This window comes from Myotis brandtii, unplaced genomic scaffold (assembly GCF_000412655.1).
Source record: "Myotis brandtii unplaced genomic scaffold, ASM41265v1 scaffold155, whole genome shotgun sequence".
Lineage (NCBI taxonomy): Eukaryota > Metazoa > Chordata > Mammalia > Chiroptera > Vespertilionidae > Myotis > Myotis brandtii.
In genome coordinates this window covers 3,096,684-3,110,454 of record NW_005355621.1, presented here as the reverse complement: position 1 = coordinate 3,110,454, position 13,771 = coordinate 3,096,684, and the positions used below count along the sequence as shown (strand labels likewise).

The 13,771-nt window shown below is 41.3% G+C and overlaps 2 protein-coding genes across 3 annotated transcripts in view; one reads left to right on the top strand and one right to left on the bottom strand.

The window, feature by feature from the left end:
• TDG (thymine DNA glycosylase) overlaps positions 1-1,167 on the top strand; it is a 9,346-nt gene extending 8,179 nt beyond the window's left edge. Inside the window, exon 9 of one of the 2 annotated variants that reach the window (XM_014536006.1) lies at positions 432-1,167. In XM_014536006.1, the coding sequence (XP_014391492.1) occupies positions 432-562 (131 nt within the window). In that variant the 3' untranslated portion in view covers positions 563-1,167. Of the gene's footprint in view, positions 1-428 lie in introns of both variants that reach the window. The other variant, XM_014536005.1, reaches the window with a different exon arrangement.
• Positions 1,168-1,377: 210 nt separating this feature from the next.
• The window catches only part of GLT8D2 (glycosyltransferase 8 domain containing 2), a 31,207-nt gene continuing 18,813 nt past the window's right edge, over positions 1,378-13,771 (bottom strand). Inside the window, exons 5-11 of the mRNA XM_005861693.2 lie at positions 13,061-13,178; positions 11,936-12,020; positions 11,050-11,162; positions 8,223-8,389; positions 7,282-7,394; positions 3,085-3,315; positions 1,378-2,843 (exon numbers count right to left, since the gene is read on the bottom strand). Of these exons, the coding sequence (XP_005861755.1) occupies positions 3,143-3,315; positions 7,282-7,394; positions 8,223-8,389; positions 11,050-11,162; positions 11,936-12,020; positions 13,061-13,178 (769 nt within the window). The 3' untranslated portion in view covers positions 1,378-2,843; positions 3,085-3,142. The remainder of the gene's footprint in view (positions 2,844-3,084; positions 3,316-7,281; positions 7,395-8,222; positions 8,390-11,049; positions 11,163-11,935; positions 12,021-13,060; positions 13,179-13,771) is intronic.

Genomic DNA, 13,771 nt, shown 5'->3' with positions numbered 1-13,771 from the left:
AGCCGATCAATGATTCTCTCTCATCATTGATGTTTCTATCTCTCCCTCTCCCTTCCTCTCTGAAGTCAATTATATACATTTAAAAAGAAGAAGCTTACTTAACTATTTTAATAACAGTTCTCATTCACTGGACAGTTAAAATCCCCTAATTTGATCATTTAAAGCAGCGGTTCTCAACCTGTGGGTCGAACGACCCTTTCACAGGGGTCGCCTAAGACCATCGGAAAACACATATATAATTACATATTGTTTTTGTGATTAATCACTATGCTTTAATTATGTTCAATTTGTAACAATGAAATTGGGGGTCACCACAACATGAGGAACTGTATTAAAGGGTCTCGGCATTAGGAAGGTTGAGAACCACTGATTTAAAGCTTTTAAATGTAAGAAACTAACTCTCTCCCTCTCCCCCTCCTCCCCGCCAGCAGCTGACTGTGGAGAATCGACTTTCAGTGATGTTCCCAACGGGCAGTGGATGAGCCAATCGTTTACGGACCAGATTCCTTCCTTCAACAATCATTGTGGGATGCAAGAACAGGAGGCAGGAAACCTTGCTTAGGCACGGTGCTTCTCAGCCCTGCTCCAATGCTGCAGTTTTATTGCAGTTGTCAGGAAGTGGCCCTCAGTTTGCTAACTGAAGTATTTTATTAGTGTTTTCCTCTGGTGATGTAACCATAGTACAGTTGTGTGGTAGAATCAACTGTATGAACCTAGGTAGTTTGGAAGGAACATTTAGGATTTTTTTTGTACATGAGTTTTTGTATTTGAATGAACCATCATTCCAGCATTTTATAAAGGCTTTTTCATTTAGGAAGAAAGTGATTTTCTTTTGGGAGTCACTTTTAAACTGTAATTTAAGAAATGCAACAGTCTGAATATTTATATTTGATTATTCACTGTGCATAAGCCTAGAAACACCATTACCCCTCTTATGCCTAAGAAGGGCATGCTGTTAATAAGAGTTGCCACTGGTAAAGAGGCAGATGTGTGGATTTTCATGTGCAGTTAAGCCTCTGGAGTCGTGTTCACACTCAGACCTCTTTACCAATGGTGATCGTTTGTGAGAGTTGCTTTCTAGTACAAACGTAGAGTGTGGCCTTGCAGCAGCAAGACCAACCTGGCCTTACGTGACAGGGCATTCAACCCTGGCTTTGGCCTCCTCACCCTGTGTGTTAGTTCTCTAATAGGCAGAACCTATTCTGCTGGGATGGTGGGCTCCAGGGAATGCAGTAGACCTTTTAAATGTTGTTACTTCATCTGTGTTTTACTTGAGAGATACACTCGATAGGGAAGGAACTGAACTTCTCTTTCAGTACCTATCACCGTTCGAATTTTATCTTCCTCTTAAATGTTGTTACTTCATCTGTGTTTTACTTGAGAGACATACACTCGATAGGGAAGGAACTGAATTTCTCTTTCAGTACCTATCACCGAATTTTATCTTCCTTGGCTTTAGGGGTGTAACATGGCAAGTGATGAGAAATGAATTTTCAGGCTGAGCGGCAAGGTGCTGGAGGTGTTCGATAACCTGTTTTAAACTGGTGCTTTATGTACATGAGATGTGCTACTATAATTAAGACAAATTTTCTTGCTAGTTAAATCTCATAAGCCAGTAATTTACAAACTTCTGTCTCTGCATCATTGTTCTTTGTTACTGTGGACTACGTTAACCTTATGCAAGGTTGGTTTTTAAGTAATGTACCTTTGTGATTTTTAATGCATTTTCCAAGGTGCTACAAATAGTCCAGACTTCTATGCCTGGCAGATATAAACCTGGGTGTTTGGAAATGCTATTTGCATCTCCCCTTGATCACTTATACCCACGGAGCATGCTTTTCAATATGGAAATATTTAAAGAGAAACAAATCCTTGTTGTGAATCTTAACATGCTGTTTAGCTGCTGGCTGTGATGAATTTTATTTTTCCTTTAGTCTGGATCAAGCTGTGTAGGAGTCATTCATGTTATTTAAATCATGTACTGTACTGCTGTTTACATGGATGTTTTGTGCAGGTGCTTTGAAGCACCTTGCATCAGGGACTAGGAACAACTGAATTATTTTTTCATGGGACTGTGTAAAGCATGTAACTAGGTATTGCTTTGGTATATAATGATTTGTAGCCTTACAATGGATTTTTTTTATTTAAGTGGAGAAAATACCCTTTAAATTATGGACACTTATTAGAGAATGGGTTTAAGGACTTTCCAAGCGTACAACAATGGTGTGTTTCATTAAATGACAGGTAGTAAATGTTGATATATTCTATACATGACAGTATGAGACTTTTTCATTAAAAAATATTGAAAAAGTTTTTAAATTCATTTGAAAGTCTGATGATTTTTACAATAAAAAATATAAGAATGATAATCCTTAAGTTGCAGGCTTTTCTGTAGCGAGACTTACTGGTATTCTTTCATCCTTTAAACCTGAGATCAGTTTGCCTTCTGTTATATTTAACATATAGAATACTATATACAATGAGAATCATTAAAAATCTATGACTATTTTATTTTTCAGGCATTCATATTTTAAGTGTAATACAAAAACACAAGACTGGCAACCTGTTAAAAAATACCTACATGTGAAAAATACATGTAGAAATTTTGAAAAGTTTTAGATATAATTGTCACTGAGTTAAGCAAATTGGTTGCTGGAACCTACATGGGTTTATTTCTTTCCAACAATATATTTCACTCACATAACCTTGATTTCCACACTCAGTGCTTGTACGTAAGGAAGTAATCAATACCTATGTGATCCAAGGTATTACTTGCACACAGTAGTCTCTGTTTTTCATATTGTAGATCATACATATCGAAGGTACTGTTCATAAAGAATGATGTTATATCGCCCTGACCGGTTTGGCTCAGTGGATAGAGCGTCAGCCTGCGGACTGAGGGTCCCAGGTTCGATTCCGGTCAAGGGCATGTATCTTGGTTGCGGGCACATCCCCGGTGGGGAGTGTGCGGGAGGCAGCTGATCGATGTTTCTCTCTCATCGATGTTTCTAGCTCTCTATCCCTTTCCTTTCCTCTCTGTGAAAAATCAATAAAAAATATTTGAAAAAAAAAAAAAAGAATGATGTTATAGTAGGTTGCAAATGGACAATTCCACATTTTTATACAGAAAATATATAAAGTGTCAGCTGTTTTGGTGACTGAGTTTAAATATCCCTGCAGGGTCAGGAACAAACCAGCTTTCCCATAAGTCATTGTGAACACTGGGGAAGTCCCAAGGTTTATGTCTTCCGTTCCAGTGGAGTAATTTTGCTTCTTGCAGAAAATGCTCTGAATATCTGGTATCTGGACTCCAGCCTTTATTGTGTTTAGAGAAAAAGAATAGGCTTGTTAGAAAATAAAATTTTATATATTAAAAATTGAATATAGGTTCATTATAAAAAAAATTAAACAAATTAAAGGGTTTACAATGAAGAGTTTACCACCCACCCTAAATCTCTAAAATGACCGTGGTTTGCCTGGCTGGTGTGGCTCGATGGTTGAGCATCGACCTGTGAACCAGGAGGTTCCCATCAGGGCACATGCCTGGGTTGCTGGCTTGATCCCCAGCATGGGGCGTGCAGGAGGCAGCCAATCAGTGATTGTCTCTCATCATTGATGTTTCTATTTCTCTTCCTCTCCCTTCCTCTCTGAAATCAATAAAAATATATTTAAAATACAATAAAGTGACCATGGTTTGAGGTTCTCATGAAAAACTATTCTACCTGTACACCAGTATGTGTGTAAGTGTGTATATAGTATGTATTTGTATATAGACATACCCATGCATGTTATATATGCATTTTAAAAAATTTGTTTGTAATTTGACTTTTAAAATTACTCTTAGGAAACTTTCCATAGTTGCACATTGATTTACTGAATTTTTTTTTTTTTTATGTTTTTATTGATTTCAGAAAGGAAGGGAGAGGGAGAGAGAGATAGAAACATCAATGATGAGAGCGAACCATTGATCGGCCGCCTCCTGCACATCCCCCAGTGGGGATCGAGCCCGCAACCCAGGCACGTGCCCTTGATCGGAATCGAACCTGAGACCCTTCAGTCCGCAGGCTGACGCTCTATCCACTGAGCCAAACCAGCCAGGGCTGAATTATTTTTAATGACTACATAGAATGCATCTATGATTACTTATTTACTGAGTTTCTTATTAAGGACATTTTGGCTGTTTCTGTCCCTTCACTAGAATCAACAATGCTACAGGAAACAGTCTTCTATCCATGTCTTATGCATGTATACAAATAGTATATCTGTAGAATAAGAATCTTGTAGGTGGAATTGTGAAATTGAAGGGTGTGTGCCTTTTAATTTTTGGTAAGAGATTGCCAATTGTCCCCAGAAGAACTTGTAACCGTTTGCCTCCCATCCAGAGTTTATAGGAGTTCTTGTCTTTCTACATTATCCAACAATATGGCAAGATTTTCTTTTTAAACAATCTTATTTTGACTATATGAAAAGTGACCAAGAATAAGATCCACTTATTAACAAACAGCTATCTCCATGTGAATATTATTTCCCTCATAAGATTCACTTAGAGACTATATATGCATTTACCTTAATATTGCTGTTGCTCAAATATTTTTAGAATACTTCTTCCAGAAGTACATTAAGATCTTGAGAATGTAAGTCTTTTTTTTAAATATCCTCTACAGTGTTTTTTTTCTAAGAAAGAGAATTTGATATTTTTAAAAAAACAAGTCTATTGAATAAAGAGGGTGAATAGCTAGTTTATCATATGATGTGAGACAACCAAAAACCTGTCTTCTGTTATTCATAAACGCAGCTGTGAAGGTGGGTAGGAGAGGAGCCCAGCGTTTCGGGTTGCCGTGGAGTCTATACAGAGGAAACAAAATGCTTATTTGGGAAGAGGGACCTTCCTGCCAGAAGCCTCACTAAGTAGAACATCATCTCTCAGCTCTTTGACGGAAGGACCAGAGGGCCTTGCAGTTTTGCTTTTAGCCAAATATGTTTCATCACTTTTTAATATTTTAAGCCTCCCTGTTTAGACCCAAACTTAACACTGTTAGCATTGCATTGCTCTCTGCTTTCGGAACACTCTCAAATCGAGGTATTTCTCAAATGATCACTGTGTAGATTCACTTGGCAGACCACCCCTGATTCCAAAACCCTCAGCACAGACGACATTCCGCTCTACAGAGAAAAATGACTACTTTCTACAAAGAAAAATGACTTCTTTCCCTTGGGAAGATTCCGCCGCTTTCTACTTGTCAGTAAGTTAGATATTTCATAAAATGTAATTCTGAGTCTCTGTTCCAAGCTCATAAATGCTCTAACCTTATCGATCTAAGCTCCGCATAGCTGTACCTACACAACATTTTTCACAGACATTCTACTTTAATGGGATTTTCTGCACATTCATTACATTGAAATGTTGATATTTGACCTAACAGTGAACTCAGCATCAATATAAATCAAATCAGACGGAACAATAGTGTCCTTAGCTTCCCTGTGTCGCTTTTATGTGCTTGCAGATGCTCAGGAAAGTTGGGGAAGAGTCTGGGAATGAGGCAGAAGCCATCCAGACGGAATCACTAAGAGGAGACAGGAACCCAGCTTCCACAGTTTTGTCTGTGTGTCCTTCTAAAAGGCAGAGTAAGGGAAGTACCATCTTAGAGGATTGTTCATCTTTATCATCAGAACTGGGCCCAGCACTTGGAAATGCAATGGGCACTTGGCAAATAGAAGTCCATAATCCATTGTCTCCAAGTCTATAATCATCCCCAAATGTCTGAAAACAAAAGGATTTCTAATAACTTCTGTGGCAGCAAAACCTAGATCCCACTCAGGGAATTGCATAACATAAGTATATGCATTTTAGGGTTCAAAAATCCTTCTCAATTTCTAAATAGGTCTGGCTCAGTGGTTTTAGCTAAAGGGTTGTGGCCATGTGTTTGAGTGAATGTGAATGTCTGTTCTAAGCAATTTATACACTAATTGGCCAGATTATTATGACCATCCCATCAGTACTTCATTGACACTTCCAAAAATACTGAATATTGAAAACTTCCTAAGCAAATACTCTCAAGGTTTTATTATTATTATTATTATTATTATTATTATTTGCATAACTAATTCACTTCATTGTACCGATGGGGTGGACATAATAATCTGGCCGGTCATAATAATCTGGCCACTCAGTGTATATGTTAGGTCATTTATTCCTTATAAAAACTGTATAAGGTTCTATTAGCTTTGATTTACAAATGAAGAAAGTAAAGCACAGAGAAGTTGAGAACTTGCCCAGGACCTTAGGTAATAGCAGAGTTTTAAATATCCTCTACACCCTAGAGCAGTGATGGCGAACCTTTTGAGCTCGGCGTGTCAGCATTTTGAAAAACCCTAACTTAACTCTGGTGCCGTGTCACATAGAGAAATTTTTTGATATTTGCAACCATAGTAAAACAAAGACTTATATTTTTGATATTTATTTTATATATTTAAATGCCATTTAACAAAGAAAAATCAACCAAAAAAATGAGTTCACGTGTCACCTCTGACATGCGTGTCATAGGTTCGCCATCACTGCCCTAGAGCCTGCACTGCTGTAGTGAAGAGTGAATACACATAGGACACAACCAGTAAACAACTTCTCTTTGAAAGATACATTGCCAGCCCTGGCCGGTGTGGCTCAGTTGGAGCGTTGTCCTATACACCAAAAGGTGGCGGGTTCGATTCTCAGTCAGGGCACACATCTGGGTTGTGTGTTCAATTCCCAGTTAAGCAGTGTATGGGAGGCAGCCAATCGATGTCTCTCTCTCTCTCTCTCTCTCCCTCTCCCCCTTGTCTCTCTCCTTCCCTCTCTCTTTAAAGTCAATAAAAAGCATATCCTCTGGTGAGGAAAAAGAAGATACACTGCCAGCTAGATAAATGCATCATAAACCATTATGCTAATTCATTTGGTTTTGTCCACTGTAGGTCACTTCAAAGAGTTCAATAAAGTTATGAAAAAGTTTTGACAGTGAAAGTTCTAACAATAGTTAATGTTTATCTGGCACGTACTGTGTGTATGCTAAGCATGAGTCTAATTGCTTTTCATGGATTCCTAGAAACACGCCTCTCAGGCAGGCCATCTTTATCAGCTGCATTTGCAAATCTGAGCAATGACGGTTAAATAAGGAGTCCAAGGTAATCTCCAAGGTCACATGGAGGATGTGACTGAGGAAGCTGGTGCTCTAGCACACTTTCCCCAACCTCGTGCTCAAGCGATCTATAAAATGCACATTTGCATGGTTTTTCCACAGTGCTTACCCAGGTGCCTTATGTGCCACAGGGGGTTGATGGTAGAGTATTTCCCATGAAACACAATCAGCATTGGGGAGGTGGCCACCTCTCCCCCCAGGGAACTGCTGTAGAGATTCTCCCTAAGAAAATGAATAGAAAAGAAATATTTTAAGCCTGGAGCCCCACAGACTCAGATAAAGAAGAATCTAATCCTTTTAAAAGATGCAGGACAGTCTCTCACTATATAATAAGACTACAATCTTGCACTTTCCTCCAACCTTGTATTTTGAAAATTGTTAAACCTACACAAAATTATAAGCAGAAAACCATGAACTTGCATGTACTAGTTTCACGGTGTTAATATTTTGCCATTTTAATTCTCAGGCTTCTTAATGGCAAACACAGAAGATCACATTCTGATCCTCCATTATTTAGAATAAATTTGTTCACAAATTCAAGGTATGGTGGTATTAAAAATATCCAGAAAAAAAGCAGGCAAGGAAATACAATGACATGATCATAGTGATTGTGTTAACATTAATCCTCTATTTAAGACTTTAGTCATGAAATACAATACATTTTTAAAAATTCAACCCTAAGAAACAAAGTTGACTTCATAAAATAACCCTTAAAAACAAATCTCTGTAAGAAGGAGGAACTCGACTAAGGTAAGTGATTTTCAGTGGAAAAGGTTCAGTAGGATTCTGGGAGAAGATTTACAGTCGCATTATTAAATAACTTCTTAGAAAAATGTTTGTATTATAAGGATTCCGCAGGATCTCGCTTCCTCTGACATATCATTTGAGAATATATTTTCATCTATTGCCCCTTTTCTTCCCCAGTGAGAAAGTCTGACCTAAGATGTGTATAAAATATTTCTAACCCCTGAGCTATGCATAGAAAATTCATTGTATAATTTTGTTTTCAAGCACAGGGGGGCTGGGGGGGAATGACGGATGTGCACGTACTCCACATTTTTCTGCATCCATCTCTCCAGTTGTTTGGTGATACGTTGGTGCTTCCATTCCGTCATGTTGGCAACAATCACGCCAGGGTTGAACGAGCACGTGCTGGGGCTGATGCCGAGGTCTTTTATTGTCTTCTTCCTGTAGTCCAGGAAGCCCATGTAGGTGTTCTGTAAAGGAACAGGATATGCGTGCCACGTGGGAAACAATCTGAAATCAATCATTTTCTTGAAACCATGGTGTGGTGTCTCTGGGTTTCCTCCTGTGTCACTGGCCATTTCCTAGAGCCCTTTGCTGGTTTCCTCTTGTTTCCCCAACTTTTAAAAGCGGGGTTCCCCAAGTCTCATTTCCAGCACCTGTCTCTTTTCAAGCACTGACTCCCTGACAGCCTCATCCAGTCTCATGGCTCTAAACACCATCCGTGTAGACAGCCCTGACCTCCCCTCTGGATTTCCCACTCCTGCTCCATCTGCCAGCTCCGTGTCTCCTCCTGGATGCTTAATCCTGTCCCAAATGTGCTTTCCTACAACCTGCCCTATCTCAGTTAGTGCCACCCTATCTTTCTAGTAACACAGGCAAAAAACCCAGGGTCATTAGGTCATCCTTGACTCGTCTCATTCACTTTTCATCCAAATCTGTCAGCAAATCCTGTTGGTCCCATCTTCCAAAATATATCCCGAAGCCAAGCATGTCCCACTGCCTCTCCTGCTTGACTGGTCTCATTCACTTTTCATCCAAATCTGTCAGCAAATCCTGTTGGTCCCATCTTCCAAAATATATCCCGAAGCCAAGCATGTCCCACTGCCTCTCCTGCTGCCTTCCTTGTCTGGGCCATAATGACCACTCACTGGATTTCTGCACGTTCCTCTTAACCGGTGTTCCTGCTTCTTCCACCCCTTTCAACTCCACTCTGTCTCTATGTTACTCATCTGCTCCAAGCTCCTCTAATGCCTTCCATCTCTTTCAGAGTAAAAGCCACAGTTCCTAACATGGCCTGCCCTGCCCTACACCATCTGCTCCCCAATGTCCATTATTCTCCCTCTGGATCCCTCCGCCACATCGACCTCCTTCTTTAATCCGCCAGACACGCCCCTGCCTCAGGACCTTTGCACTTGCCCACTCTGTCTCTATGTTACTCATCTGCTCCAAGCTCCTCTAATGCCTTCCATCTCTTTCAGAGTAAAAGCCACAGTTCCTAACATGGCCTGCCCTGCCCTACACCATCTGCTCCCCAATGTCCATTATTCTCTCTCTGGATCCCTCTGCCACATCGACCTCCTTGTTCTTTAATCCGCCAGACACACCCCTGCCTCAGGACCTTTGCACCTGCTGGCAACATTTTCTTGGAATGTTGTTCTCCCTGCTTAAGTGGTTCCCTTCATTCTTTCAGGTATAGGTTCACGACACCATCTCAGTGGATCCTTCCATGATCACCCTAACATACAGCCCACCTCCACCCTGATCCTCTGTTAAGTATCTTACATGTCTTCCCACTAGAATGTAAGCTATGCAAAGGCAGGGATTTTAGTTTTGTTTGCGGTATTATTAGTACCTAAAACTGTCAGGCACATAGGAAGCACTCGGTGCATAGCTGAATGAATGTAACACCAGGCAGGACATAATGTTTCACACACATGGGCTGCCATAATCTACCTCAGTGGAGTGCCCAGACATGACACGGAAGTAACAGACATACTCGAGCACTTTCTATGTGCCAGGCACCGTTCTAAGAACTGCACATGCATTACCTCATTAGGTGTGTGCCATAACTTCACATGTATTAACTAACTTAGTTCTCACAGTGACTCCCCCCATTTGGCAAATAAAGGAGAAAACAATTGGTTAAGTAACTTGCCCCAAGCTACTTAGGTGATGGAGCCAAGATCGGGTCTGGTCCCAGAGCCGAGGCCTTAAAGCATGTCACTTCTTGAATGTCACCATTTAAAAATTATTCCCTGGAACTTTTTTAAAGAACAACATTCTATTCTTAATAACACCTTTCAGAAAACAATTGGTTAAGTAACTTGCCCCAAGCTACTTAAGTGATGGAGCTGAGATCTTGACCAAGTCGGGTCTGGCCCCAGAGCCTAGGCCTTAAAGCATGTCACTTCTTGAATGTCACCCATTTAAAAATTATTCCCTGGAACTTTTGAAGAACAACATTCGATTCTTAATAGCACCTTGCATTTTTAAAGCCATTCTTTTGGTTTCAGTATTACGTACAGGTTCACCTTTTCTCATTTCCACCCAGGTAAGGAGCTCTTTACCCTTGAACAAAATCAACATTTCCCTCTACTGAGGGGGGGCTCAGTATTACGTACAGGTTCACCTTTTCTCATTTCCACTCAGGTAAGGAGCTCTTTACCCTTGAACAAAATCAGCATTTCCCTCTACTGGGGGTGGTGGGGTGGTGGTGGTGGGGAAGCAATGGCTAAAACTCTGAAAGCAGAACCAAAGACTCAGCAAGTCTCTTTTACAGAAAACACCACCTCTGACAGAAGGGAGGTTAAGAGGGACCTAGATAACTATCATTCCTGGTGCATTCACTGAAGAACGGACACGCTCTTTCATCACAGCTCACAGAGACACGATAACATGGATATTATTGTTGCCATGTTTCAGATAAGAAAAGTGGCTCCTGCAGGGTTCAGGAACTTGCCCGGGAGTCACCACAGAGTGGAGCTGGGGTGTCCATCGGAAGCCCAGGCCCCTGGGTTCCGCCTCTAGCAATCCAGACGGGTGGGGCTCTCGAGGTATAGTAGCTTGCACTCATTCTGAGTTGGGGGGGATGGGAGGGGTGAAGGCAGGATTTCTGAGACAGTGTGCTCACCTGCAGCCCCACAAGTCTGTGCCTGTCCTGAAGCGAGGGCAAATCACAGTCATCTGAAAAGGCGGCCGCGTGGCCCAGGGCCAAGGTGGTGTCATACAGCTCCTGGATATCACCTGCATTTAGAAACACCAGGAGTTCAGAGAGTGCAGCATGAGTTTTAGGGCTGCATAGAGCCTTAGCGTTTAAACTAATCCCTGGTTTTCTGTGGGGGAGAAGTGTGTGATCCCCGATTTCATGTGGTTCGCAATTTACTGAATAAGAAAAGCTCAGCTCAATTTAGAAAGCCACCTGATAAGAAGCTCAGCTGGGCATTGGACAAATGTCTTTATTTCTATTGCTATGTAGGTACCCCACCGATGCTTGTCTTATTTGCATTTAATATGTTTTCAATTGATTTTACAGAGAGGAAGGGAGAGGGAGAGAGAGAAACATTGATGTGAGAAGAAACGTTGATGAGTTGTCTCTCGGAAGCACTGAACTGGTGATCTTTCAGTGCATGGGACGATGCTCAACCAACTGAGCCACACCGGCCAGGGCTATCTTATTTGCATTTAAACACCAAAACTTAGTTCTAAGAATGTCATCAGTGAGACTATCACTCCATACATTTTAGTGGTACAGAGAACGGAAAGGCAGCCAAGCTGTTTATCTCAATCTTTAACAATCTGAGAGTGGCTCTCAAAAAGCCAACTGGACTGTCCAGGGAAGTAAGTATCAACCCCTGTTTTCAAAAATTCCTGAATTTGCAACAATACTATACTCTCAAATTTAATAAGCAGAAAAAAAAAATCACTGGGCAGCTAACTCTTTGGAAAATGAAGACAGACAGTCATTCTACTTATCAGCGGCTCCTTTTCCAAGTGCTCCGGGCAGTCGGCGAGTATACCTTGTACAATGACATCGTCGTCCAAATAGATGACTTTCTCGTGTTGGTGGATCAGCAGAGGGAGATAAAACCGAACAAAGTTCAGCTGTGAAAACAGCAAAAGAAGCGACGGTGGAGAAGAGGCACATGGCGCAGTGTCTTCCAAGGGTGCTGGGGTTCAGTGGGAGTCGCAGAGGCTTCCTCCTGAATCTTTAGGCCACAAATTGCCTGTCTCCCTCTACATTCAGTAATTTGACTGCTGTGAGCTAAATCAGCCTTACACACACACACACACACACACACACACACACACACACACACACACACACACACACACACACACACACACACACACGGGCACCATCCTCAACTATAAGCTCAACCTCAGCTCCTTGAACCAGAAAATGGAGGAGCATCGGCAGAGAGCGGGAGTTTATTAGCCACCACACAGCTTAATCCAAAGCCCCAGCCCAGCTGGCGCTCCAACAATAAATATCTGGAATTGGGGAAAGATCATGTCATTAGAGGGCTTAGAATTGAGTCCATTTTCAAGGATGGATTTAAGTAGCAAGTATATGTAGAAAGTGGCTACATTCCCTGTAAATCTGCCATCGACGCCACTCTTTTTGCAGGGGAGAGTTGGTCCTTTTGGTAAGAACCCTTGCAGTAAAATACCTTAAGATTCCAAAGCTAGGAAAAGAGCTGGTGTCTTCTGAAAATATTATCTTAGTCGATACTAGGAAGTATATAATCCATCATGCTACCGGTTTTCCTTGGTTGCTGGGATATTCCAAGCTAAATGTTATGTCCAATCACAGCAGCCTGTGGGGTTGGGGATATTTTTTCCTGGCCTCCCTACCTGGCCCCTTCCCCCACCCCCACAGGCATATCCACACACATGAATGCATCCTACATGTTCTTATGCTTCATTCCTTCGTTGACTACTCTGTTATGTTGATGTTAAACCAGCTTAAATCCTTTTGGAAGCAAGTGACTTATAAATTACAAAGAAGCAGAGTTTGGTGAAGATCTAACAACTGTGAGGCTTCAGAACTATTCCGTCTGCATCCCAGTGGCGAGAACTCCATACCGAACAGAACAGGGGCTCACCAAGGACCGCCCCCAGCACAGCACAGTCCTACTCACAGGCTGGAGCAGCTCCGGCCTCGCTGAGTCTGGTCGGATCTTCCCTTTGAGGACCATAGGGTTGAATTCCACGACTTTAAAGTTTATTTCTCTCAATTTAGAATGTTCAATCCATTTTCTAAGGAGATAAAAAACAAACAAAAAACAACCTCTAGTATACACATCCCACCTTTCCTCAATTTGACTATTGCCTCAATCCATTGGCTCCTTAGAAAGTTAAAAATAAAATATGTAACCTACGCAGAGTTTAGTCTGTAATTCCCAATTCCCCGCCCCCCCCCCATCTGGTCTGGTTTAAATCTTTCCATTACTATTATTATTATTATTATTCACATAACTTTTTATGAAAAGGAAAATAAACAAAATAGTAATAACCAAATATCTCCCCACATCTATGTCATCTCCACAGGTAACTGGAAGAACATACTAGTAGCATTCCCCCTTTCTTATAAAGCAGCATCTGTAGTTGCCAGTACCATCCTTGTCATGTGTCAGCAACTCTGACATGTTATGAAGCGAAGAGGGATATTATCAACCTTCTGCGGTGACTGACGTCACCTTTACCCTGCTGTTCTGACTCCAGGGCCATTTGAATTTACCTGTGTTTCTTTGTTTCTGTCTCTCAGTCTTCCCCATCCCTCCTCATTCCCTGCCTTCTCCCCTCACATTTTCTCAGTCTTACAGAACTTCTGTCTTTTTAAAAAAAAACAC